Source organism: Vicugna pacos, chromosome 4 (assembly GCF_048564905.1).
Source record: "Vicugna pacos chromosome 4, VicPac4, whole genome shotgun sequence".
Taxonomy (NCBI): Eukaryota; Metazoa; Chordata; class Mammalia; order Artiodactyla; family Camelidae; genus Vicugna; species Vicugna pacos.
The window spans coordinates 78115790-78142747 of NC_132990.1; the positions used below are offsets into that span (position 1 = coordinate 78115790).

At 61.5% G+C, this 26958-nt stretch overlaps 1 protein-coding gene across 1 annotated transcript; it reads left to right on the forward strand.

Moving 5' to 3' along the window:
* The first annotated feature begins 4638 nt into the window (after positions 1-4638).
* On the forward strand, positions 4639-25187 carry DBH (dopamine beta-hydroxylase). Its single transcript, XM_072959023.1, has 12 exons — positions 4639-4956; positions 7295-7441; positions 8741-8998; positions 9909-10085; positions 10749-10851; positions 14479-14645; positions 18112-18255; positions 18627-18665; positions 19179-19238; positions 23126-23253; positions 23723-23882; positions 24826-25187. Exons 1-12 carry the CDS (start codon positions 4639-4641, stop codon positions 24955-24957), a joined length of 1833 nt encoding a protein of 610 aa, XP_072815124.1. The 3' UTR covers positions 24958-25187.
* The last annotated feature ends 1771 nt before the right edge of the window (positions 25188-26958 follow it).

Consider the following 26958-nt stretch of genomic DNA (forward strand, 5'->3'; position numbering starts at 1 on the left):
AGCTGATTGCTGGACTTTTCCAGGGGCTGCCCTGGGGTTACTGGGGAGCCGCCTGGCCTGGCCTGTCTGGCTCAGGTCCCCAGCTGGCTCAGGTCACCCCACTTGCTCCAGCCGGGTTGTGGGTGAGCCAGCCGGGGCGGGCCTCACGTGGCAGACACGGTGAGGGGTTACGGCGCGCGAAGGAGGACAGTGTCAGGGAGACGTGGGAAAGCAAAGGGCTTATTAAGACGCTGAAACTGGTTCCAAATGAGGTCAGCCGCCGAAGCGCCTTGGAGGAGAGCCAGGCGCTGAGCAGCGAACAGTGTTTATTTCCTGACAGGGTGGCGGTGACGCCCGGGTGCCATCCCCTCACCCCACCCCCACCCCCGCTTCTAGAGGGCAGTTTGCACCAGAACACCGGATTGGAGCCAGGCTGGGGGTGGGGGCAGAAGCAGGGGGCCATGCACCACCCCACCCCGGGAACACAGGGCTGGCGACACAGAGCTGGCGACATTCAGAGGGCGCCTGGGGCAGGCAGGGGCCTCACCTACTCGGGCTGCGCAGGACAGCTGAGCACTGCTTCCTGACTACGGGTCAGATTGCCTGTTTTTAAAAATCCATTAATGCAACGAGCAGCACTTCGTGGCAGGGGCCATCTGACTGGGCCGGCTCCCTCCCACCCGGCCCCCTGCCCATGCTTGCGTTTCTCATCCGATCGTCCCTTCCTCCCGACTCCAGTCGAGCTCCCCTGACCTTGGCTGCCTCCCAGTGCAGCCCCCTGGCTAAGAGTGTGCTCTGGGGTCCTTGAGCCGGGCGACAGGCCAGCCCTGTCCCCGACGGCGTGTGCCCTCCCCTCTCTGTGGTTTCATCTCGTGTCCGAGGACAGTCACAGCCCTGGCACCCAAGGCTGGTGGGGCTGAAGCGACACAAGCAGGGGAAGCGACGGGCGTGCACTTGTTAATTACTAGCACGTGGTAATTACCGTTTCTGCATCAGTTGGACTGTTTCGTCCAACACGAGAGGGAGGCCGGCGTCCCAGCCCAGTTCTGAGCTGGAGAAAGAAGCTCTTTTGAATTCTGTTAAAAATAAGCACGTGTACATAGCACCGCTGTTGCCCAAGTGCCGCCCAGCCCTCCCCTCCTCGGCTCTGAGACATGGTGGATGTCACCCGCACCCGGAGCGGGACGGAGGCCTGAGGTCCGCCCCAGCGCTGCCGGCCCCCATCCCGGGCTCTTGCTCCCAGACCTCTCACCTTCCAATCCCCAGAACCGCCGGGTGGAAGGGAGGCTGAAGGATAAGCCACTGGTGTCGTCCACTCCGTCTCCAGATGGGCGGGGGAGCTGGGTGGGAAAATGCCTCTGCGGGGAGGCCCGGCTCCAGCAGAGAAGAGCTCTGGCCCCGGGAGGCGCCCGATGAGCCCTTGGGGTCCCCCTGCCCTGTCCTGTCTGCCTTCCGGCCAGAGCCACGTGGGTGGACACTTAGGCCGTGGAGCCCAGTCACCCTCACGTTACACCTGCTGCTTTTGTCACTGTGCACGCCGGGAACACGGTGCCCACCCAACCAGCCTGTCTCACCCCCTCGCCGTGGCTGCTCCCTGATCCTGGGTTGCAGAGGCGCACACCCAGAGCATGCTGTGATCTAAGTGCCACACACCTGCTTAAGCGGCGCAGACCAGGAGGTTTGGGCGAGAACTTGGAGAATGAGGTGCTGCCCTCTGGGATGAGGCCCTCGGAGCCCGGCCTAGAGTCTCCCCTGGTCCATGCCCGCCTGTCTTCCACGTGAGACAGCATTACCTAAAGGCCTTTGGCACTGCAGCCTGACACCCCTGGTGTCCCCGCCCCTAACCACGGGAACACCGTTCTCCCAGGCTCCATCTGAGTCCCTGCGGGCCCGTCCTCCGGGGAGCATGCCCTACGCCCCAGCCGGCGGGATTCCCCTGGGCTCCGTGGGTCTGCCGCCCCCCCGGCCCCCGAGGGCCTGCTCTGCCGCCCGCTCTCCTTCCACATCCTTCTCCAGTGGGCCCGTGGTGGCGTTCCCGCACTCACCCACGCATCTGTTCCTTCACCCACTGATTCGCTCGCTCAGCCCTTGTCTTGCTCAGGCTCTGTGCTGCCAGGGGAGCTGGCTCTAGCAGGGGGCAGGCAGCCCCGGCCCGAGAGAACAGCCGTTGTGGTGTCAGTTCCGTGACAGTGACGCGCCCTGTAACCCGCCCCCCACAGCGCATGTAGTTGAGGGGGGTGGTCCCGTGGCCTTTTGTAGCACCTGTGAATGAAAAATACTGCCTGCCATCTCAGTAAACAAAGGATGCTGCAGCCATCAAGCCATCGCGTTGCGGCCGCCCTGGATGGTACCACCACCCCGATGGTACCACTGGCATCAAGCTCTCAGCCACTGCAGCCGCCCCCTACCGTGCACCCTGAGGGGACTCAGGATGAGAAAGCGCAGGACACTGGCCCTGGAGATCTAAGGTGCACATCAAAGGAATGATTTCAGTGAGCCCAGACTTCTGCATCTTCCCATACATAGAAAAGTGCTGAATTCCTTGACTGGGGATGTCTGGTTTCCTTTAATTAACAGGAGTCTTTTGATGTTCCAACTACCTGGTCTTCATCACAAAAACGCCTATACATCCTGGCTCCTCCCCGACCTCTGCAGAGCAACCCCTCAGAGCCACCTGAGAGGCTGTCTCCGGGGCTTGAAGCCCTCAGGAAATAAAACACACTTCTCAACTTTAGGTTGTGTATTTTTCCAGTCAATGTGTCTTTCTTTCTTCTGCCCTGTTTAGCTCTGCGGGGTGGCCCGGCCGCTGCAGGGCAGAGAGCACTGTCTGCCAAGGCCAGGGGAGGGAACTTGCTCCAAACTTCATCTTTTGCAAGACACAGTCATTCCTCCCTAAGGAACAAAGTTCAGAGCAAAACCAGAGCCTGGAGCAGGGAGCGCAAGGTCTGCCTTTGCGGCTGTTTGAGGACTTGTGGATGCTTGAGGACAGAGTTGTGAATGTTGAGGATATTGGTTGGGTTCTTGGTTTCCTCATAGAGAGAAGGACCTGGAGGAGGAAGAAGTAAGGAAGGGAGTCAGGCTCTTGGAAAGAGGGGGCTGAGTTCAGAGCAGAACGCAATCAGGAAGAACTTCCTGGAGGTGGCAGCACAAGCCGATGCCATTCTGCACAGAGACAGACAGGAGTGAGCTGGGGTGCAGAGAGACTGACACGTGAGGCTGGCAGGGCTGTGAGTCCCAGCAGTTCTAGGCAAAGCCCTGTGGTGTGTGTGGGAACCAATGCAATAGGCTGACTACCCTGGGAAGGTTCACAGTCAGGTGGGTGCTTTCTAGGCTAAAGGACATTGTGGGTTTGAGGGCTTTGGTGGCAGAAAAGCAGACCTGTCACTTGTACCCTTTTTGCAAAGTCTGTTTCCCTCAAGCAATGTGCCTGCAGTGTACCCCTCAGCAAGGCATCGAGAAGTCTGCCCCCCAGCAATACACTCTGCTCTCTAGGCCCCCAGCAGTGCACCCTGTGCCACCCGCCCTCGCCCCCCGCAGTGCACCCTGTGCCACCGGCCCCCGCCCCCCAGCAGTGCTCCCTGTGCCACCCGCCCCCAACCCCCAGCAGTGCTCCCTGTGCCACCCGCCCCCGCCCCCCGCAGTGCACCCTGTGCCACCGGCCCCCGCCCCCCAGCAGTGCTCCCTGTGCCACCCGCCCCCAACCCCCAGCAGTGCTCCCTGTGCCACCGGCCCCCGCCCCCAGCAGTGCACCCTGTGCCACCCGCCCCCGCCCCCCAGCAGTGCTCCCTGTGCCACCCGCCCCCGCCCCCCGCAGTGCACCGTGCCACCCGCCCCCGCCCCCCAGCAGTGCTCCCTGTGCCACCCGCCCCCGCCCCCCGCAGTGCACCCTGTGCCACCGGCCCCCGCCCCCCAGCAGTGCTCCCTGTGCCACCCGCCCCCAACCCCCAGCAGTGCTCCCTGTGCCACCCGCCCCCCACAATGCACCCTGTGCCACCCATCCCCACCCCCTGCAGTGCACCCACTCCTTCTAGAGCAGCTGTGGCACCAGCTGGAGCCCATGGGGAATAGAGAGGAGACAAAAGTGGGAACAGCAGGCCATGGAGAGAGTGTCTAAACACAGGGACTATTTGGGGATCGGCTTTTATTTTTAGTTTGAAGTTGGTCCACCCTCCAGCATTATAGATATGGCTCCCTGGGCGCACAGTGCTGAGGTTTCTCTACTTACTGGTCACCTTGGAAACAACCCCTTGGGGCCTCAGTCTGCCCATCCGCAGATGGGGCGGCATGGGCCCAACCTGTCTGCCGCGCGGAGGACAAGCCCACACAGCTCCCCGGGCCCGCCGGACGCCCGGCGGAGAGCGTCTGGAAGGCCTCCAGGCTGCAGGCAGGAGGGCCTTTGCCGACAACTCTCAGAGACGGCTCAGAGGGGATGAAGCAGCCAGTCCCCTCCAATTGCCACTGACGATGTCCAGGTGTCATTAGCGCCAGTTAGGAGAAGCGAGGGCAGCAAAGCGTTTCCCCGGGGCAGGGCTGCTGGGAGGGCCATCAGGACAATTGAATTCCCCACCAGACAAATGTGATTACCGGCAGGGGGGGCTTGCCCCCCACCCGGGGAGCCAGGACATAAACAGCAGGTGGGGCGGCCGGGCTCACCCAGCCATGCAGGTCCCCAGCCCCAGCACGCGTGAGGCCGCCTCCATGTACGGCACGGCGGTGGCCGTCTTCCTGGTCATCCTGGTGGCCGCCCTGCAGGGCTCGGCACCACCCAAGAGCCCTTTCCCCTACCGAATCCCTCTGGACCCCGAGGGGACCCTGGAGCTGTCCTGGAACGTCAGCTACACGCAGGAGACCGTCTACTTCCAGCTCCTAGTGCGAGAGCTCAAGGCTGGGGTTCTCTTTGGAATGTCAGACCGCGGCGAGATGGAGAATGCCGACCTGGTCGTGCTCTGGACCGACGGGGACAGCGCCTACTTCGGGGTAAGTCCTTCCCCGGCCCCAGCGCCCTGACCTTGCCCCTTTGTCTACCCTCTCTCTCCTTAACCGGGAAAAGGGAGCTGCTCTCCCGCCTCTCTGTTCGCATCCACTCTGAGCATCCCTCGTGTCCCAAGCGTGGGGGTCTCGGGGATGCTGATGCGAGGACAAAATGGGAAATGGATGTCTCCCGTGGCCCTTCCGTGCCCGCACACCCCAGACGACAGAGCCAGACAGCCCAAGGAGCACAGCCGCACGTGAAGGACACACGTGCCACAGAAACGCATGCTCTCCTCTGCCCCACGCGCGTGAGGACAGACCCCACGGCCCCACTCGTACAGACAACACCTGGAGGTCACACGGGGCCAAGCGCAGTGCCCAGCGTGCACGCCCACCGCCCAGGACGCAGCGTCTCGGCCCGGTGCTGGTGCGCGTGGTGACCTGAGCAGGGCAGGCGCCCCACCCCCACCCCCACCCGGCCGAGGAGCCAGCCTGCGGGGCCGAGCCGCACCGCCGAGGACGCGCTCTTCACCCCACGCCTCAAATTCACCCCCATTCTTGCCAGAAAGGGTGGAGAAGGGGGGAGTTCTCCCTTCAAACTAGAGGGGCTTGGGGGCCTTCAGGAAGCTGAAGGGAGGCCCCCTGGGAGGCAGGGGCCCAGCCACCCCCCCAGCCACCTTCCTCCACACGGCTCCTCTCCCATGGAAACAGACACAGAAGGGTTAAAACACATTTTCAGTCTGGAGGCACTGGATCTGTGAGCAGAGAGGCTCCACTCCAGTTCAGTGTGGGACCCGGCAGGGGCGCCAGAGTCAGGACAGGCCCCCAGGCCCCGCTGCAAAATGGGGACAGTCCTCCCTCTCCACCTTCTTGGGCGGTGTGAGTTCACACGATCTGGTTCCAGCTGATCTTTCTGGAACCTGACCATGCTTCATCCAATTCCCACAGCCGTTCAACAGGCCGGAGCTTCCCGCTTCGCAGCTGGGCAGGAGGCCGGGTGAGCTGCCTGGTCAGGGCCCCGCGCTGGCCCCTGGAGGCAGTGCCTCCCACACAAGGATGCTCAGCGCTTACGGGTCACGGCCAAGGAAGTCCTGGGCAGCCTGGTTCCAAGCCGGTCCCAGAGCAGCAGCCCAGCCCCCGGGATTAGCTTTTCCTGGCTGCCAAGAGAGCTGGGGTGACTTCGCCCTCCCGCACACGGCTGGATTAATTTGCACAACAAATTCCTATGCAAACAAATGTCAGACTTGTTTTTCCATCCTAAGCAATATGTTCAACATATACACTCTAGATTTCCAGCTGAAAAATCACAAGTTGACTTTCTGCTTCTGTTTAAAACGAGTCCTGCAAAATCTGCAAGGTCCCTCAGCGCCAGCTTCATGCTGCTGCTCTTCTCTGGGGAGGACTTTGCAAAACTGTTTGCAGGTCCCTGGATCCCTTCCTCCCTCCCTCCCTCCCTTCCTTCCTCCCTCCCTCCCTCCCTCCCTTCCTTCCTCCCTTCCTTCCTCCCTTCCTTCCTCTCTCTCTCTCTCTCTAGTTCCTTCTTCCTCAAGGAAGTGGAGAAAACAGGCTTTAGCCCTGAATGCAGGGTTTAAAAAAATCTTCAGGCCAAGGACTGGTGGTCCCGTGTTGTTCCCAAACCCAAACAAAGGCCTGCTTGTCAGGGAGAGATCACAGCCCCTTGCCAGGTGGATGTCTGTCCCTTGCGCTGGCCTGGAGCCCCTGGGTGGCTGAGCCTGAGAGTCGGGGTGTGCGGGCAGCCCTGGGGAGAGTGGAGGGCAGGGGTCGGGCCAGAGCCGCCACTCTCGAGCATTCTGGGGAAACACAGGAGTTCTGTTGCCCCCGAGCCTCAGTTTACTCTCTTCAAGCAAGACTAGGACCAGGGCGAGGTGAGCAAGATGCCCAGGGCGCAGTGTTTCAGGCAGGCTCCCTCTCGGGGGCAAGCACGTGTGGGGGTCCCTGAAACCCTGTCCCCAGCCTCTCCCTCCCGCCGCCCCGCGTCTCCCATTTCCGGGGCTCCATGCGCGGTCACGGCCCCTCCCTCCACACACCAAAGAAGCAGATCACATTCCGAATTATGGCATCTTCCTTGCAACACAGCTTCTTGGGTCCCACCCAGAGGTCTGGGGACCTGCGTGGCTACCCAGCTCCGGTGAGTCCCAACCTGCATTTGAGGCCATGTGTCAAGGCCGCAGAGAAAGAGTGTGGGGTTGGAAGTCAACTTCACTGTCTGAGGCAGACACTGAACACGGGCGTGAGCCCCACCCTGGGCAGAGCCCCGGGGCCCCCAGGGCGGCCAGCCCCGAGCTCCAGCGTTCTAGCTCTGGACCCGAACTCGTTTCTGCAGGACGCCTGGAGTGACCAGAAGGGGCAGGTCCACCTGGATTCCCAGCAGGACTACCAGCTGCTGAGGGCACAGAGGACCCCAGAAGGCCTGTCCCTGCTCTTCAAGAGGCCTTTTGGCACCTGTGACCCCGAGGATTACGTCATTGAGGTGGGTGGCAGTTCGCGCCCAAGAGACTATGGGCTGCATGGATCTCTCTCACATCCTGGGGTCGCGTCCTCGGGGCGGCCGTGCACAGAGAGAAGGGACTCCGGGGGCAGCTGGGCAGGGGACAAAGCAGTTTGGAAGAAGCCAGCTCCACCACTGGCCTCTGATCCTACAGGAAGCAGCTGTTGGGTGACACAGAACCGACCTGTTTCTAGATGTGGGTCTCGTCCCAAAGCCTCTCAGACGGGGAACTGAGTGGTCTTGCGCCTGACACGGTCTCTCCTGCTCCATGCTCTTCAGTGGAATTCTGGGAAGAGCCCAGGAGACCTGGTTTCCCAGCCTGGCCCTGTGGCCAGCAGGCTGTGAGGCTCAGGGCAGGTCCCCTCCTCCTCCCGGCCTCGGTTTACCTGTCTGTAAAGGGAGGAAGGGAGCTAGGCGCTCTGTCAGTCTTCACCTGCTCTGAGTAGCCTCAGCCGATCTAAGAACCCATAGGCTTCTCATGCGGCTCCGAGACCCTTCAGGGAAACAGTTTTCTCTTGAAGACAAAATCCTTTTACTTTTTCAGTGCACTTTGACACCCATCGTCCTGTGTAACCCTTACCGTGTGGCAGTGGCACGGGCTGGTGGTGTGCCCGACGAGGAAACTGAGGCCAGGGAGGGGAAGGATCTGCCCAGAGATCCGTGGCGCAGTGGGGCAGACTTGGAGCCAGAGGGGGTGTCCTTCCAGAAGGTCATCTGCGTCCTCATGCTCTAGATCACCTTCCCCGTGGTCAAGGCAAGGGCAGGCAGAGGACCCTCTCCTGGAACTTAGCAGGGCGTCTGGTACCCACCTGTGCACAGCTCAGAGCCTCCAGGCTGGGTGTGCGGGAGCCTCCTGCCTGGAGCTCCAAGACACCTGTGCAGAGAACAGCCCTGTCCCCACTGGCGCTGGTCCCAGGTGGGCCAACCGGCCTGGTCCCCAGTGATCCAGTTGGCCTGATCCCCAGTGGTCCAGCCGGCCTGGTTCCCAAGGGTCCAGTGATGGTTAGCTGGATGGATGCCAAGCAAATGCAGGTAGAAAACATTTAGAAAGACAAAATATATAAATGTCTGATGGAAACCAGGAGCTCTGGGGATGGCCGGCCCCGGATTTAGCCCCTACCGGATCTACCCTGAGCCTCAAAGCTCCCCTCCTTCACAGAGATGAGAACCAGGCATGGCGCCTGTCGGGCGAGGGGGCAGGGACCTGGCAGCCCCCCCAGCTACCGGGAGTCGACTCTGGGGGATGTGAGTGGGCAAGTGCCGGGCCTGTGTCCGTTGCAGGACGGCACCGTCCACCTGGTGTATGGGATCCTGGAGGAGCCGTTGCGGGCGCTGGAGACCATCAACACCTCAGGCCTGCAGACGGGGCTGCAGAGGGTGCAGCTGCTGAAGCCCAACATCTCCATCCCGGCCCTGCCCGCGGACGTGCGCACCATGGAGATCCGCGCCCCGGATGTCCTGATCCCGGGCCAGGTGACCACGTACTGGTGCCACATCACCGAGCTCCCGGAGGGCTTCTCCCTGCACCACATCGTCATGGTACGTGGGCAGGGCCGGGGTGCGGGGAGAGGCGGCCTCCAGGCCCAGGCCCCCTTCCCAGCTCTGCTCCCGCCTGGGGCCTCAGAGGCCTGCAGAGAGGCGGTCTGGCCTGGAGAGCTGTCCGTGGTCCTGCTTGGACCAGGTGACCCCTACTGCCTGAACCCCAGGCAAGGTCTGAACTTCCTGCAGCCACCAGTGTGCTCTGGTCCCCGGTCACCCTGCGCACTCCCACCTTCCCAGCCTGGACCAAAGGCAACTGACGTCTTGATTTTTGCATCTTCCCCTGGGACTGGAATGGCTGTCTCTCTGTTTGTCTGTCTGTCAGGCCCCACCCGGAGGTGTAACAGAAATGACAGTAGCTGTTGAATGTCCACTGTTTGCCCGGCCCTGGGAGAAGGGAGGGGGGTTACCTCCTCCATCACCACAATAGTACAAACACAGTACTGAGTATTGTCACCCTTATTCCCAGTAGAGGAAGTGCAGCCCAGAGAGGTTGTGTGAGTTCCCAAAGTCACACAGCAGGAAGTGGTGGGCCTGACTCACAACTGCACCTGTCCCCCTGGTGCAGTCTTAGCCTTGGGCAGCCTCCCTGTCCTTGTCCAGCCACTGCACCTCCTCACAAGGACGGCTGCCTCCCTGTCCCCACATTTTGGGAAATGGCCGGCCTGGATCCCCATGCCCTTTGCCTTGGAGCTCATCAAGGTTCTGCCTCTTACCAGTAGTGGTTCCACCCTCAAAGCCCCGAGCCCCAGAAGCACCCCTGGAAATCACCGGCTTAACCCTCCCATTCTACAGAGTGGCAAGCAGAGGCCCATGAAGGGGAGCCACTGGGCCAGAGCCAGGCCAGGAAGGGTGAGCGGATGGGTGGATGTGGGTCTGCTGCCCCGACTCAGTACCCCACCCCCCACAGTACGAGCCCATCGTCACCGAGGGCAACGAGGCCCTGGTGCACCACATGGAAGTCTTCCAGTGCGCTGCCGAGTTTCAGAGCTTCCCCCAGTTCAGCGGGCCCTGCGACTCCAAGATGAAGCCCGAGCGTCTCAACTACTGCAGACACGTGCTGGCCGCCTGGGCCCTGGGCGCCAAGGTGCGTGCGTGCCCGGTGGCGCCCGGCTCGAGGGCCTCCTATGGGAGGTACTGGCGGGAGCCCATGAGGCCCTCCCTGGACCTGCACCACTGGGGTGCTCCGATCCCCGGTCACCCTGCCTGCTCCCCACCTTCCCAGCCTGTGCACAGTCGAAGTCCTGTGGCTCTTCTGAGCCACGAATGCGCCCTCCAGCCTCTGGGACTTCCCTGTCAAAATGCGAAAGCCTCGCATGCTGGTGGTCCTCATGGGCGCAGATCCTGTGTCCCCCTAGACTTGGAGAGGTTTCTGCATGGGGGCCCCAGGGCTGGCTGGTGGCAGGGCTGGTTCTTGCGGCCTCCACGGACTGCGTCCAGGGTCTGCCATCGCTTCCTCTACTAGCCCGGAGGAGGGGCGTGGGCGGTGGGCTGGCCTCGGGGCACAAGCTCGCCCAATTCCCTGACCCTGACTCTAATAAGGGCGTCGTGCCGCTGGGAGTGACTGCGCGTCAGTAGGAGCGCATCACTCTGATCCAGCTGCCCCGCCTACGTCACCCGCTGTAGCTCAGGCTCCGCGCTTGGTGGGCTCGCCTTGACCCCCGCCTGGGGCCCCTCTTGGGTAACCCCAGTCCGCCTGCCTGGGCTGTGGCACCTGGACACCTGGCCCCCTTCCTGCCCGCTCCCGCAGGCCTTCTACTACCCGGAGGAAGCTGGCCTTGCGTTCGGGGGCCCCGGGTCCTCCAGATTTCTCCGCCTGGAAGTTCACTACCACAACCCGCTGAAGATAAAAGGTAGGAAGCGCGGGGAGTGTGTCCCCGTCCCCGCATCCGTCTTCCCCTTGGGAACCCTTGGATGTGGCCGTGGCCAGTCAGGATGGTTATGCGGGCAGAGGTCAGCACTGCGCCCCTCTTCCCAGTGTCCAGCCTCCCCGTTACATGACCCGAGCGGCCTGCACCCTTCCCGTGTGTCTCTCGCTCAACGTCCATCTCCCGTGCCGGTGCCAGGCTCCCCAGCAGGGCTGTGGTGGCGGGCTCATCCCCGCACCCCACCTGGCGGGGGTCGAGCACCTTCACCCCCTCCACCCTCATAAACACCATCTGCCACTATGCAGCGCTGTCCCAGGCACCACCTGGGACAGGCAGGCAGAGGTTTCTTGTGTGCCCATTTTGCAGATGAGGAAATCGAGACCCAGTGGTAAAGGGATGCCATCAGGGCCATGAAGTGAGTAGGAATTTAGAGCTAGGAGGTCTGGTATGAGCTGCCCCCCACCATGGTCTTGGTCACCTGGCTTTGTTATGGCTCAGCCCACACTTGAATCTGGCAAGGAATCACTTAGATGTTGGATCTGTCTGAGTAAACGTGGCTCTCCCCTGTCCCCACACCCTTTCTTCACTGGCACCAGCCAAAGCAGAAGGCTAGTTTTAGGGTGCGCCAACCAATGAGGTTGCAAGCAATGGAGGGAGGCTGTAGGCTGGAGCGGTGCCCCCAGCACGGTCTCCCCTGGAAATCTAACTTGAGTGAGGCTGCTCAGACCGGGAGATGCCTGCATCCCTGATGACCCCTCCCCAACGGGTTGATCCTCTAGCACCCATGGGAGGGGGCTCTGCCACCCCTAGAGTAGGCTGGGCCGGGACAGGGCACCTGGCAGGGTGGCAGGACACAGGCCGGTCCAGGGCCAGAGTGGTCCCTGACCGCGGGGAGCCGTGGCCCCAGGACCGTCTTCCTTGCACAGGGAGTGCCTGCTCAATCAGGGGCGTTCCTGGCTGTGAACGTCCCTCTGGCTTCTCAGATCACCTCACAAGAGCAACTGTGTGCCTGGAGCGTGAGTGTGCGCCTGAGATTTCCTCTCCGCATGTTCCGTGCCAGGGTGGCAAACAGGTCCTGCCTGCGGGGCTCCTTGACTGGCCCTCCGCGGCGGCTCGAGCTCCTGCTGGAGAGCCGGCCGAGGCTGTCCCCCCCTGCAGGGCAGTGCTGGGACTCATCCGCGACTTCTGCCCTGGGCACTGGAGGGCTGGCTCTCATTGGTTTCGTGCTGTTGAGTTTATACTCAGCAAACACAAATCCACAAGGGTCCCCCTGTGCGGGATGAAGGATGGCGATCTCGGTCCCCAGTTCCGGCTCCAGGTCTCAGGTCCAGAAAGGTGAGAGGGCTTCTCAGGAGGGACAACCAGCAAACTGCAGGCACCTGAAAAAGCAGGAGCCCACACGGCCTGGGGGGCATCGTGGCAGCACTGGACCTGAGCCTGGAGGGCGAGGAGGGTTTTCACAAGGGAGGCAGACAGGTGCCACACTCCAGATGGAGGGACGGGAAAGGGAGAGCGTGTTCCGGGAACACAGGCTGCCCAGCCTGGCTGCAGTGCAGGGAGTGGGAAAGAGGGGTGGAGGGGATCAGAGAGCAGGGACCGCTGGATCACCTGGTGCCTGAAGGTGGAGCAACCGGACTCGGTCTTCAGGGTGGCGATGCCAGGTGACCCTGCATCAGACGCTGGGGACATTTTCCTCTCTCTGTTTCACCAGCATCTTGCATCATATGTAGCCACACAGCCCTCTTCCTTCCTGTCTCTTTTTCTTTCTGTCCCTCCCGGGCTGCGTGGCCCTGGGTGGGTGCCCTCACCCCTGCCCATGCTTGCTGAGCCCCCTCAGCCGTTCTGAAGCCGGAGGAGCTTGTGCCCACCCGCGCCCAGCTGGGCGTGGGCCCCGGGGTGCACTCAGCCAACGGCTGCTAGCGATCCCTTCCCGAATGCGTAACTAACACTGCTTGCCACCGCTGGAGTTATCTCCAGCGCGCACAGAGAGGAGCAGAAGTCCGCGTGGGCCTCGGCATGATACGGGGTTTATTGCTCATTTAAAACCTGAAAGCAAATGGATTTTTGAAAGCTCCTTAAGCCCAGGGAAGTCTGTCTCGCCCTGATGATCTGCCTGTATTTATGGAACCTTTGCCACATATTGGAGGCTCCCATCACTTCACAAATCTGGAGACGGGTTGCTTTTCTATAAATATCAAAATCCCACAATTATTTCATTATTTAACCCCCATCCGAATTTTAACCAATTGCATCTGCCTTTTTATGATTATCCTCTGATGCAATCAGCCCAGAGACACAGAGGCTGAGTTTGGACACTGCAGGGGGAGTGTGGCGGAGGGAGGGAGGGAAAGGGGGAAGGAGGCAGAGGGGGTGTTCGTGGCTCCACCTCCGAGTGGCTGAGCAGGGAGACAGCCCAGCCCACTGACGGCACCCTGGGCTGGGGTCCCAGCACCAGCACTTCCCAGCCCCGCAGGGTCTCCGGCTCAAGCTCTGAGCTTCGGTTTCCTTGTCTATACATGTGAGGCGATGATTCTCCGGTTACTCGGGTTCCCCCACCCACCCCCCAGCTCTTCTGCGGATTCTAGGGGGTGGGCCACGTCCACCCTCTTGCCTCCCACAAGGGACCAGCCCAGTGCCCCACCCCGAAGTACTCAGGGCCTCGCTGACCGTTTCCAGGCAGGGATAGGGCAGGGGAGGGGCTCCTGGAGGCCACATGGCTTTGCGGCTGTACCTGGGTGCCAGCATCCTTAGAAGGCGGGCCATCAGCTTTGACTGGCCACTAGGAGGCTGCCCAAGGAGCTTCCTGGACTCTCTTCCAATTAGCTGACGGCAGGAAGGGTCGGCAGGTGTGACTGCACCGTGGTGGGCAGAAGGGCTGAATTCTTCTTTGGGAGAGGCCCTTGGCTTCAGGCCCAGAGAGGGCAGCAGCTTGTCTGAGAGCACACAGAGCGCTGTTGAGCAAGAGGCCCCTGGGCCGGTGCGCGACCCAGGGGCCTGCCCGCCGGGGCCAGCCTTGCTGCGGGGGCCCCCCTCGGTCCTGCTCCGATTTGTCCTGAGATGTCCTCTCGGTAGACTTGGGTCCCGGGTCCCTGCAGGACAGGACTCGAAGCCAAAAGGCTGCACCTTAAATGTTTCTTGCTGGTTTCACCGCACAGACGCGCACTCGCCTGCCCGACGGGGGCCTGGGCTCCTCTGCGAGCCGGGCCGTGCCCTCCTTTCTGCCCAGACTGTAAAGACAGGCCGTCCTGCTGGCCGACTCCTGCTCAGATCCCCTTGGCTGAGCAGTGAGACCCTGGGGGGCTGGCGAGTCTCCCAGATCTACTGCGGGCCTCTCCCCGACCCGCTTCGGTGGCTCGGTCTCCTTGCCTGCCTGAACTCTTTCCGCGGCATTTGCCTCGTTTCCACAGACACAGCAGCTCTTCTTTTCCACGTGGGTGACGTCGGGGTGCGTGAATAGATCCTTGAGGTGGTGACAGCTTTGGGGACAAATGCAGGGCTCTCGGTACAGCCGCAGGCGGGGGCCAGTGTGGGGTGACCGGGTGCCTCCTGGTCGGTCTGCGGGGGGCGGCCGACGGAGCGGGCCTTGCCTCACCGCCGCCCGCCTCCTCCCAGGCCGGCGCGACTCCTCGGGCATCCGCCTGTACTACACGGCCACGCTGCGGCGCTTCGACGCTGGCATCCTGGAGCTGGGCCTGGTGTACACGCCGGTGATGGCCGTCCCGCCGCAGGAGACGGCCTTCGTCCTCAGCGGCTACTGCACGGACAAGTGCACCCAGCTGGTGAGTGTGGGCTGGGCCTGGCGCCGCTGGTCCACCGCTGCGACCCTGCGGGTGGGGCCGAGGAAGGCGGTGTGCGGCTTTGACTCCCGACCCTGCACTTCTCTTTCTCTCTCTCCTGTGGAGGCAAAGGAGGCTTCCGGTGTGCGTCTGACCTCCTGCTCCAGCAATAACAGGGCTCCCACTTTGTCACACCTGCACGCTCTGCATTTCCAAATGCGCGTTCATCCTATGAGTGAGACAGACGTGTTCACCACTAAAAACGCAGGCCGTGCGGCTAACGATAAAGACCCCCTAGGCCACAGCATCCTCTCCTCCTGCCCGAGACAGCTGGTTATGGGGTCTTACGTGTCCCTCCAGACTTTTCCCCTACATGTTTCTACACGCTCTTACGTGGGGTGTGTTTAAAAACAAATTGAATGCTAACCGTTTGCCCCATGACTTCCCTTTTAACTGACACCCGGCGTCCACAGTGTGGATTCACTGGGGGCGTTACCAGTGCTGGACCAGCTGAGGCCAGCAGGGCGCCCAGGACGCAGATGCACTGGTCTCTGGGGCCATGGGAGGGCGGGGAGGGGCACAGGTCGGCGCTTAGACTCAGAGCTGGCGGTGGGACCTAGCTGCCAGAGGAGTGGAAATGACTCCCCAAATTCTGCACCCTTGGGGCTCCCTGGCCTCACCCAGCCCCATCCTTGTGCTGAACTGTCCCCTTCTCACCAGTTCCAGGCCGCTGACCACTTTTCACGGGTGGGAAGAAGGCCACAGGGAGGTCCTGTGCACACGGGGAACATTTATCAGGTGGCTCCTAGCAGCAGGCTTGCCACGCACAGAGATGTGAGCTTTAATTTGAATAAATCTGGCAAGATGCCCCCCAGAAAGCCCCTCTGATGCCCTATGCACACTCAGAAGCAGCGGGTCCCCAGGGCCCGGATTTCCCGACCCACTGCACCATCAGTGCTGATATATCTGCTCAGTCGCTTGGGAGAAAGCAGCACGGTTGTTCAGTTTGAATTCCCTGTTTATGGAACCTGATCTTTCCATCTGCCTCTTGGCCGTTGGGCCTTCTTGCCTGTGAACATCTGTTCATAACGGGTGCCCAGTTTTTCTGATGGGTCGTCCGTCTTGCTCTCGGCGGCAAGTTCCTTTTCTGTCGTGCATGTTATTCCGCAGTCTGTTGTGAGTGCTGCAAGCACTCCCTCCGTGTTGTCCCCTTGCTGGTCACCCCGACCTGCAAAGTGAGTGTCAACAGCCCCGCTTCACGGGTGAGGAGACTGAGGCTGGCCGGTCGCAGTGCCTGCGGTGGCAGAGTGAGGACTCAGACCCGGGTCGGCCTGGCCACACACAGCGGGCCGCGGCATGATGCGCTCTCCAGTAGGTTTGTCTTCCTGGTGAGCTGATTCAGTGGGCTCTGTTCCTCACGTGGGCTCCCTGAGCCTCCAAGTGTCCCCGAGCCAGAGGGCAAGGTGGGCCTGCCAGCCCGCACAGCCTCGCCCGCACCCGCAGGGCATCAGCGCCTCTTGTCTGAGTCCAGGAGTGGTGAGGAATCTCGCCCACAGCTGCACCTGACCCTTTTCCATGTCGTGTCCCCAGACTGCCAGCGGGAGGGCTCTGTGGCCCGGCCTGGGGCTGGGGCTGCAGACTCCCTGGGAAGAGTGGCCCCAGACCGAGCCACTGCCCTTCGCCAGCAGGACGAGGTCATGTTGACAGCTGACCTTGAGAACGCCTCTCACCAGCCTAGGACCACAGACCTGCTTTCTCTCACCAGAGTCTCCAAATACCTTAGAGCGACACAAAGAATTCAATTTTCTGCGTTTTCCCCTTCAAACGGTACATTCTTTCTGTGGACGCTACTGAAGGGCCTCCCACGGAGTGGGGTCTCGCCTCCGTGAGCTGACACCAAGGGGCACCATTCCCACAGTCAGAAGCCTGTGTGGCCTAGAGCTCCTCGCTGAAGAAGACAAGCGAGAAGAAGGTCAGTGTTCTGGTCCAGAGGCCCCAGGACAGCTGTCCCCCCGCACCCGTCACACCCGCATCTCCGGGCAAGTGGTCGGCCGCTGGGGACCTGAGGGGAGAAACCCAGGGCCCACCCGTCAGCAGGGGCTCTGAGGCTCAACCCAATCATCACAAACGTGGCCATAAGGTTTCCCATTCCTCAAATCTTTGCAAGGGGGCCAGAAGTTACCGCAAATTTTCAATAATGACAAAGGACAGTAGCTGGTGGAGAACAAGACAGACGCACAAACGTGGTGTCAGGTGGCCTGCAGACAGTGCAGCAGCCTGGGGTCCCCATTGATGGATGACAGCACCAGGAACTCCCCGAGCTGCCGATGGTGTGCACCAAGCGGAACAGAACACGGAGGTGCGTGGTCGGGGCTACAGTGCCTCGTGGACAACACGCTTGGTGTGTGTAATCCATTTTAGGAGATGTTCTGTCTAAAGCGAGTGGACGTTAAGTGAGGGAAGACACCCATGCTCTGGAAGAGTCCCTTCTGCCCCGGTTGTGACGTGAGGTCTGGCCCGCCGACCACTCTGAAGGTCAGCGTCACGGCTGTAACAGGTGCTGGTGACAGCAGGGACTGGCTGCCTGGTGGTTACGCGGACATAGGGAGCTCATGCCACAGGGAAGTAGAGGCCTGCGGGTGCTAAAGCGTGGCAGGCTGGACAGGAAGACCCAGACCTGTCGCCATCTGTCATCCACCAGACATCACCCTGCGGAGCAGGGTGGCCACAGTGTGCTCACTTTGGTGGCCTCCGCCTTAGAGTCTGTGGAACTGACTGAACTGACCAGAGGGGAGGACCGAAGGGAAGCCATTGGTCCCCAGATGAGCCTCCAAGCCAGTAGAGCTGTTTTGGAAGACCCGGCTGTGACCACGACATCACTCTTAGGACAACAGATTTTTTTTCTTTGTATAAGTGATCTTTTAAACTTGGGTATTTTTCTTTTTTTTTTTAATAATTTTTTTATTGAAGTCTAGTCAGTTTACAATGTTGTGTCAATTTCTGGTGCACAGAGCAATGTCTCAGTCACACACACACACACACACACACATCTTCCTTTTCACATTTTTTCATTAGGGGTTCCTGCAAGATATTGCATAGCTTCCCTGTGCTCTACGGTATAAACTTGCTGGTTAGCTGTTTTACAGACAGTGGATAGTTTCTGCAGATCTCAAACTCCCAATCTGCCCCTTCCCACCCGCTTCCCTGCCGGGAACCGCAAGTTGGTTCTCAATGTCTGTGAGTCTGTTTCTGTTTTGTAAATACGTTCGTCTTTTTTGGGGGGGGGATTCCACATGTAAGTGATATCACACAGTTTTCTGGTGGGGGATTTAACTGCCCAGGGAGAAGGGCGGGCCGGGGTGACGCGGAGTCCAGGGAAGCAAGCTCCCTTGGCTGCTCCGTGGCCCGAGGTGCCGCCGGCCGCCGCGCTCAGGCCCTGGCCCTCCCGCGCCCATCCCCGCCCCCGCAGGCCCTGCCTCCCTCGGGGATCCACATCTTCGCCTCTCAGCTCCACACGCACCTGGCGGGCAGGAAGGTGGTCACGGTCCTGGCCCGGGACGGCCACGAGATGGAGGTCGTGAACCGGGACGACCACTACAGCCCTCACTTCCAGGTAGGGACCCCCCCACCCCTCCCGCCCTGTCGGACCCCCTCTCTCCCCACAGCCCACCCTGGGGCTCCTTCTCCCGGGCCGGGCACAGACCCCCGAGGAGCACACACAGCCGGCTGGTTCCTCTGGCGGACTTACTCTAAGGGAGGGACTCTGGTGGGGGACTCTGGTGTGTGGCCGACTGTGGGCGTAGGGGCACCTGGCATCCCTGAGATGACTGCCTTCGGGTCCTAATCCCTCCCCGGCCAGAGGCCAGCTGTAGCCAACCCTGGCCTCCCCCGGGGGGCGGGGCGGGGTGGGGCGGGGCCGGGGGCGGGGCCTGGAGCTCTCTGACAGCCCGTCCTCTTCTCCCCGCCCTCCGCCCCGCCCCCCAGGAGATCCGCATGTTGAAGAAGGTCGTGTCTGTCCACCCGGTGAGTGCCCAGTTAGGGACGGGGAGGCCTGAGGGGAGGGGCAGGACGCAATGGGGGAGAGCGGAGGCCATGGGAGGTCTTCTGGAACCATGTCCGCGCAGGGCAGGGGCTGGGGCTCCGCACCCCCGTGAGGCTCCCTGGGACTGCGAGGAGAGGCCCAGAGGGGACGGGACCAGAGGGTGCTCCGGGTGATGGGCTCCGCCTACCCGATTAGCCGACCACCAACCAGAGAGCTTTAGGGAGAGACGAGGGCCTGGAGGTCAGTGGGGGCCGCTGACGGTGCCGGAGGGGAGTCCCAGGCCAGGAGGGGGCTTGACACAGCCCGCGGCCCCTGTACAAAGAGGCCGCAGAAGCCAACAGGTAATCACTCCCTGGGGACACTCAGAGTGTGACCTCACCTGTGGGTTCCTCAGTAGCGGACTGACCAGCACAGACACACGTGGGATGGGCCCAGCACACCTGGCACCCCAGGTGGGCAGGTGCCAGAGGGCGTCTGTTGGCTTGGCTCTGCAGGGAGACGTGCTTATCACCTCCTGCACATACAACACGGAAGACAGGAAGCTGGCCACCGTGGTAAGTCACCCCAGCTTCCCTCTGCCACCTGCCCGGGGAGCACGTGTGGCTGTGTTGGGGGGGCTGTTCAAACTGGGACTTCCTACACTTTCATGAGGACCAGTCTTAACTCCTCATCTGGAGCGGAGGTTGCCGGAGGGCGAGGTGCCCCACCCCCATTCAATACACCAGTGGGTCTCGGGCTGTGGTCCCTGGACCAGCTGAGCCTGCATCCCTGGGAACTTGGTGAAAAAAAACATAAGCTCGTTCACTCCTCCTCAGACCTATGCAGAGTTGGGATTTGGGTGGTGACACCCGTGATCTGTGGTCTAACAAGCTCCCTGGGTTATTCTGATGGCTGTCCTAATTCGAGAGCCACTGCAGTGAATGTGTATCAGCATCAGAGCCAGTGCTGGGAGAGGCCATGGGCATGAGGTTGCTCCCTGCTCCGCACAGCTCAGTCGCCCAGGGAGACAGGTCTGCCACACCTGCCGCCAGGGCAACGAGGTGGAGGAGTGATTGTCAGACAGAGACCAAGGACGGGGCGGGGTGGCGATGGGGGCAGAGGAAGGAGAATCAGGGCTCTGGGCAGAGGGGAGGTGGGCAGGAAGGCCCGGAGGACAAAGAACATTCTCCGACCTTAGGTCGCCCTGCCCCTGCTTTTCTAACTGTTAATCAGCAAAACTAAAGGGGCGACAGAAACATTCATCATCATGCCGTGCCCTTCTGGGTTTCGCGCAAAGACAATTCTGTGCAAAGTTATGGCTGACTCTGCTCCGCAGGGAGGGGACACGGGTTCATCTGGGCTGGACTTTGGACAGCCAGGGAGGAGGAGCTACTAGGGGAGAGACTGTCCTCAAGGCCGGGTGTGCAGACAGTGCCAGCAGATGGGTGGTCACACGACGTGTCGTGCAGCTGGGGCACTTCTGGGGAGAAAGGGGATGCTGCTGACAGTTACGGGGGGTCAACGCGCATCCACCCAGGCTGCCCCGGGCACACTGGCCGCCTGCTGACGGAGCCTTGCTGACTGTCCTGTTAGTCGCTGTAGCTCCCAGCAAGCATCTCGTGAATCCCGAGGCTCCAAGCGGACCACACCTGGGTTACATCCCAGCCGGCCGTCCATGCCCCCGGAACCGCGGTCCACACCTGGCACCGCTCTGTCCTTTCACTCAGCCAGCGTTTATTGAGCTTTTGCTCTCTGGCTCCTTTCGCTTTTCTGGGTATAGTTCACACACCGTACAATTCACCCATTCCAAGTGTGCAATTCGACGGCGTTGAGTGTATGTGCTACGTGCAGCCATCACCTGTGAATTTCAGAACATTTCATCACCGCACAAGGAACCCTGAATCCTCCAGCCGACACCCCTACACTCCCTCCCTGTCCCCTCAGCCCCAAGCAACCCCTGATCTACTTGCTGTCTCTATGGAGTCACCAATTCTGGACTTCGGGTAAATGGGATGATATGATCTGCGCCCTTTTGTGACTGGCTGTTTTCACTCAGCATCACATTTCCAAGGGTCATCCACGTAGCAGCGTGAGTCAGTGCTCCATTCCCCTTTATGGCTAAGTGAGACTCCATCACATGGCTGGACCACAGTTCTTCACCACTCGCCTGTGGATGGACACTGGGGTGTGTCCACATCTTATTTAGCTTTGACACCTGTCTCCGAGGTAGGAATCTTTGTCTCTGTCTTCATAGGTGAGAAACAGGCTCAGAGAGGGGAGACACTTGCCCACGGCCACACAGCTGATGGCTAGGATTTAACCCAGAGATGAGTGCCTGCAAATTTCCTGCCTCATGCTTCCTTCCTACCTCTGGATTTGGGGTGACAACTTCTCTGAGTCCATGGTCACATACTCGGGGGGGGCAGGAGAGCTTTGTAGGCAGGCAGCCCTGCCCTAAGCCCCAGCACCCTCTTTACGATACTGTGAGGAGAGGCTCAGTACATAACACGCAGCTGCGAATGTGGGGCACCTGCTCCACGTGGAGGCTTGTTCTAACGACTCACCGTGTCCCCACGTAGGAACCCTCAAAGTCTGGCCAGGGCCCTAGGAGGCAGCTGCCCCAGGAGACAGTGAGGTGGAGCGAATGAGGGGACCCAGCTAGCAGGGGGCACAGCTGGGCCAGGTGCCCACCCTACATGTGCTGCCTCTTGGTAGAGCGCAGTTCATGCAATGAGTAAGCCCCAGGTGGAGCACAGAGTCTCCCATTCAGTAGGTGAGGCCACTGGGGCTGACGGCAGGGGAGGCACTTATTGGACATCCAGCCAGTGAACAGAGAAGGGGAGCCCCCGAGGCAGACCCTGCTCAGTGCTACTTCAGCGAGGGCCACGCTCCCTGCCCCTTCCAACCTCATCCAGGCCAACTGATGTCACTCCCTGGATGTTCCTGCCAGGCGAGCACCACTGGCGTCGCCAGGCCGCAGACTCCCACCCTTCTCTGGGAGGCTACCTCACAGCACCAGGTGGGATCGCAGAGGGCAGCTGGACCTTCCTGCATTCTGACCGCCCAGGGCCCGCTGCCCTGGGGAACTCTGACCGCTGGGGGCCTGCTGCCCTGGGGAACTCTGACCAACCAGGCCGCTGCCCTGTGGGACAGGGCCTTTGAAATGTGATTTCCCTCCCGGGGCCAAGACAAAGGGAGAGCTTCCAGAGGGTTGGGACTCTCTTGATGTTTGAGGCGAAGAATAGTACAAGGAACAGGAATTTGTGGAATCTTGGGAGGGAGGTTATCCTCCCGGTCTGAGGATCGGTGATGGAAGCCCTGGTTCCCCCCAGGAAATAGGGACTCAGAGCCAGGGAGCAACACAGGTGCAAGGCCGCCCCCCCGGAGCCAGCCAGGGGCCCGACAGCTGCTCCGGGGGTTGCCTTTTTTTTAATTAAAAAAAATGTTTTTGGGTGGGGATAATCAGGCTTGTTTATGTATTTGATAGCGGCGCTGCGGACGGAACCCAGGACCTCGTGCCTGCTGAGCACGCGCTCCGCCGCTGAGCTGCGCCCTCCCCTGGGAATTTCCATTTTAAACAGTCGTCCTGGAGCAGAGCCGCTCCAGTGCCTTGTCCAAGCTGGGCTGGGATGAGGAGGGAATGAGATGAGCCCTCAGAGGGGCTTTTTATCATCCTTTTGTTCTGCCATAAAGTATCAAGCATTCCCACCAGCCAGATAAACCCCACCCAGACCCACTTCACCGTTCACAAAGCGCTGGGAGCCCCGGCAAGGCACAGGCGGCCCGGGGCCATGCGCCCGCCCCCGCCAGTGGGCCAGTCCAGCCCGGCTCCTCTGCCACTGGCCCCTCCTCTCCTGGGTCTGGGCTCCACGTTCAGCAGCTCCGAGAGCAGGGACCTGGCCAGGGGCCTAAAGCCAGTGGCGGCAGGACTAAGAGCTCACCTGGGCCCCGGGTGGCTTGTGATGACGTCTAAGTTACCGGCTTCTCTTCTGGAATCCCTGCTCCTTCCAGGGCAAAGCTTTGGAAATGGCTGGGAGGCGGGCTGGGTCTGCTGTGACGGGAGGCCTCCTCTGCAGTCCTCAGTCCCCAGGCTCACACCGGAGGCCGAGGGGGAAGCTCCCCAGCCAAGGTCGGGAGCCTGAGTCCACTCAGGCCTTGCTCTTTACCTGCCTTGGACTCAGTTTCTGTATCCACGAAATGGGTACACGAATGCCCCTCTCTGCTGCCTCCGCAGTATTTTGACTCCTACCGCTTACCGCCACCTGAGACATGCTTGCTGGCTGACCTGTTTGCTTTCCATCTCTCTCGTCAAAAGTGGGGCTTCCAAGAGGGCAGGGACTTCATCACCGGCACCGCGTGATGAAGGGGTGAATGGCTGAACGCAGTGAACAAATGGCAATGCTGAATGGCAGTGTCCAGGAGCGAAGCGCCAGGGCTGACGGGCGTCCTCTCTGTCCTGCAGGGGGGCTTCGGGATCCTGGAGGAGATGTGCGTCAACTACGCGCACTACTACCCCCGGTCGCAGCTGGAGCTCTGCAAGAGTGCCGTGGACCCCGGCTTCCTGCAGAAGTTCTTCCACCTGGTGAACAGGTGACGGCCCCACAGGGAGGGCGCTGCCCTGCTCTCCAGCCCTGGGTGTGGCCAGGGAGCCCCAGCCCAGAGCCCCCCATGCCCTGGTAGGCAGCTGGGGGAGAGTGAGGAGTCCAGGAGCAGGGTGAGCACAGATGTGGCCATCGTGCCTCCACTCTCCCATGAGGTGCCTGTGGCAGACATCACTAATTGATCCCCACTCTCACCTCCTGTTGAGTCTGGACTTGGCCTGAGAAGCTCCCTCCACCCAGCCCTACAGCAGCTACTTCCAGCTGATCCAAGGTGGAACGAGAGAAGTATACTGGCCATCGCTGGTGGGGAGGCAGGGCCAGGGCAGTGTGTTAGGAGGCTGGGGAGGAGGTGGCCTGAGGGCTGCTCTGGGGACCCCACCCCACCTGCAAGATGTGCACTGCTGAGCTCTCCTCCCCTCTGCCATATCCCACCCCGGGCTGTTCCTTCTCCCCACCAGGTTCAACAGCGAGGAAGTCTGCACCTGCCCTCAGGCCTCTGTGCCCGAGCAGTTTGCCTCTGTGCCCTGGAACTCCTTCAGCCGCCAAGTGCTCGGGGCCCTGTACGGCTTCGCCCCCATCTCCGTGCACTGCAACAAGTCCTCGGCCGTCCGCTTCCAGGTACCCCTGCCCAGGCAGCGTCAGGGGCGCGTGCAGCTGGGCCCCTGTCGCGGTGACGCCCTCCCCGCTTCCAGGTGCCCAGGGGCAGGTCTGCAGCTGCCCGCCCCGCTGTGTCCCGCGTCCCCCACCAAGAACGCCGGCCAGCGTGGGTGACGGGTCTCCCCCACAAGGAGCTGGCAAGAAGCACTCACACAGACAGTTAGAGACCTCTGGGGGTGCAGACAGAGGGAGAAACTGACAGCCACCCCAGAAGGGCGCTCCCTTCAGTCACGGGGCTAATCTTGGTGGTGTGAGCCGGGCGCCAGCAGCCTCCCCCAGAGCCTAAAAATAAAGTGCGGAGGGAGGGGCAGGTGAGAATCCAAACAGTCTGAAACTGCAAGCTGGTTCCGCCTCCTTCTCTGAGACCCCCTGGGATTCAAAGGCATCTCATTTACTCCCCTGGAGCTGCCTGTCGGAGGCTGAGGCCGGTGCTGAGGTCCGCAGCAAGGAGGCTGCAGCCTGCAGATCTGGGAGGCAGGTTTCCTGGAAGCCCTGGGGAGCTGGGTTGATTACTAAATCAAACAGTGCCAGCACCCAGGCGGGGCTGACACTGGCTCGTCCCAGTCGTTCGGGGCAGGTGTAGCCGTCAGACGTGGTTAAACTGGCCCCTGAGGCAGGCTTGCCGGGGTGGAGAGGGAGAATGGCTGAAACAGCCTGCACCCTGGGGCTTCCCGTTGCTTCTCTGAATAAAGTGAGGGGTGGGCAAGGAGGCAGATGGGGTGCCCAGGATGACTCCCAGGTGAGGAACCCCAAGGGGCAATGGAGGGTGGGGAGCGGGTGAGTTGGGTTTGGGACAAGGTGAGTTGAAGGGCAAGAGCCCAAGAGGTCGCTGTGCGAAGTGCCTGGGGGGTGGCCCCTGTGTTGCTCCCTCCAGCCTGTTTACCCCCTGGCCCCTCCCTCGCAGGGCGAGTGGGATCGACAGCCCCTGCCTGAGATCATCTCCAAGCTGGAAGAGCCCTCCCCTCGCTGTGCAGCCAGCCGGCGCCAGAGCCCCGCCGGGCCCGCCGTGGTCAGCATCGGTGAGGGCGAGGGCTGAGCTCAGGCCGTCTCTTCCACCCCGCCCCTGTGGGCTCACACCAGCTCTGTGCACCCCCTACTCTGCGAAGACCCCCGTTGAACAGCCGTGTGTGCCCTGGATGAGGGGCTGCGCCAAGCCCCTGCTGGAAGCCCGGTGCATTTAGCATTCTCCCCCCCAGGGGCCCCCTGCATGGCTGAGACAGCCCCGGGCCCGCTCCCTGTTGACACGCCCAGGACTGGGTGGACCGAGGCCTCTGCACGGCTTTGTGATGTAACGTAAGGATAACCCCCTCGGAGGTCTAGAGTCCAGCGCCCCGAAAGCCCTGTCATCTCGCTGAGAGGGGCCGGCCTCCCGGGCCACGGGCCACACCTGGCTGGCAGGCTCGCCCAGGGTGGCCCTGCGTCCCTGGCCCCTGCTGATGGCGGTTGTGTTGTGTGTGATGGTGCGAGCGCTACTTAAACATTTCCCTGCAGAGTGGCTCGTTTGTCACAGTGGGCGTCTCCCCTGCCGACGGAGGCAGGACAAGCCATTTAGCTAGTTAGAGACTTGCCTGGGAAATTCCTCCATCGCAGGGTAAATAGGTATTTCCGCCCACCCAAAGGGAAACTAACAGCAAGTCCTGCCGCCACCCAAAGAGGCGACAGCAATGATCCAGGCTGGGGTCTGGGCGCCAGCTCCCTGGGAAACGAAATGACTAGCCTGGGATGACTGCTCTCTGCAGCGGGACGGGCGTCTGACGGGGTGAGCGGGCCCTAGCATCAGGCCTGTGTCGGGAGCCCTGCCCCCCGCCTGGGTCTTCTCTCCTGTGACCCAGGGCCAGTGCCGTGTGGGTTACTGAGAGAATAAATCTCACACGCGGGCCGGCCCCCAGCGACCGCTAACACGGGGTGGCGCTGCCCCCAGGGGAGAAAGCGTTGCCTGAACACCGCTCTGCCCGGCGCAGGGTCAGGCGCCCAGCCCGGGGTGCTGCGGAACATGCCGCTCGCGTCCTGGGTCAGTCTCCACCTCCCTCCCCTCTTAGCTGCCTCTTGTTTAAGGCCAAGTTCAGCTCTTCGGTGGTTTTTGCTGGGAGTGACAGATTCAACTCTGTTCAGCCAGTTCAGCAAAATGCTGCACAGCCTTTAGGGGAGAGAGAGCGTGATGGATGGACCTTCGAGTCCCCCCCCTTACGCCTCAACAGAGGCCTGCTAAGCAGCTGCCTCTCCTGCCAGCCACTTCATTACCGACGGGACAAGCAGGCCCAGGCGCACGGCACTGCGTCCCATAAATCATGGCTTCCCGCGCCGTAAGTCCCGGGGCGTGATGGCTGTGAAATGCCAGGCCTGACAGAGGCTGGAGAGCGGCCGGCCCTCCGTCATCTTTATAGTCTCGGATGACAGTGGGGAGGGAGGCCCCTCTGCAGGGCGCAGGCCTGGGGAAGGCGGCCTGGAACACCCCCAGCCTCTGGCCATGGTCGTCTGGCCCAAGAACAGCTTTTCCCTCTGATTGTGCCCTCCTGCCAGCCCATACAGGGGTCCCAGTCAGCCCAGAGCTCCGGGAGAGGGTTCGAGGGAGCCCCCCCAGCCTCATGCCGCCCAGCCCTTCCTGGTTTTGTTCCCCAAACACCCGAGAGGCACTTGTGACATCCTGGCCTCACCGAGGAGGGAGCTGCGAGCTGCGAGCTGCGGTTCACAGAGGAGAAACGCCTCGCCCGGGGTCCCTGGAGGATTAGTGGAGATCAGGAATCACACCCGGTTCCAGAACCTTCCAGCACCCACACTGACTCCCCCTCCCCTTCGCTCACTACCGCTCTCAGCCTGGTCACTCTTCCCCGGGGACAACGTGTTGTCCTCCCCCTGCAGACGGCGCTGCCGGCTTCCTGCCCTGCCACCCCAGCGCCCGGCTCTGAGTATTGCGCCCATGTCACTGATAGGAGTAGGCACCCTGGTCCACGCTAAGCTGCCCACAAACCCACACCATACGTGCTGTTTCTGTGCCACTGACAGATGGGGAAACTGAGACTAGGTGCGGAGGTCACCC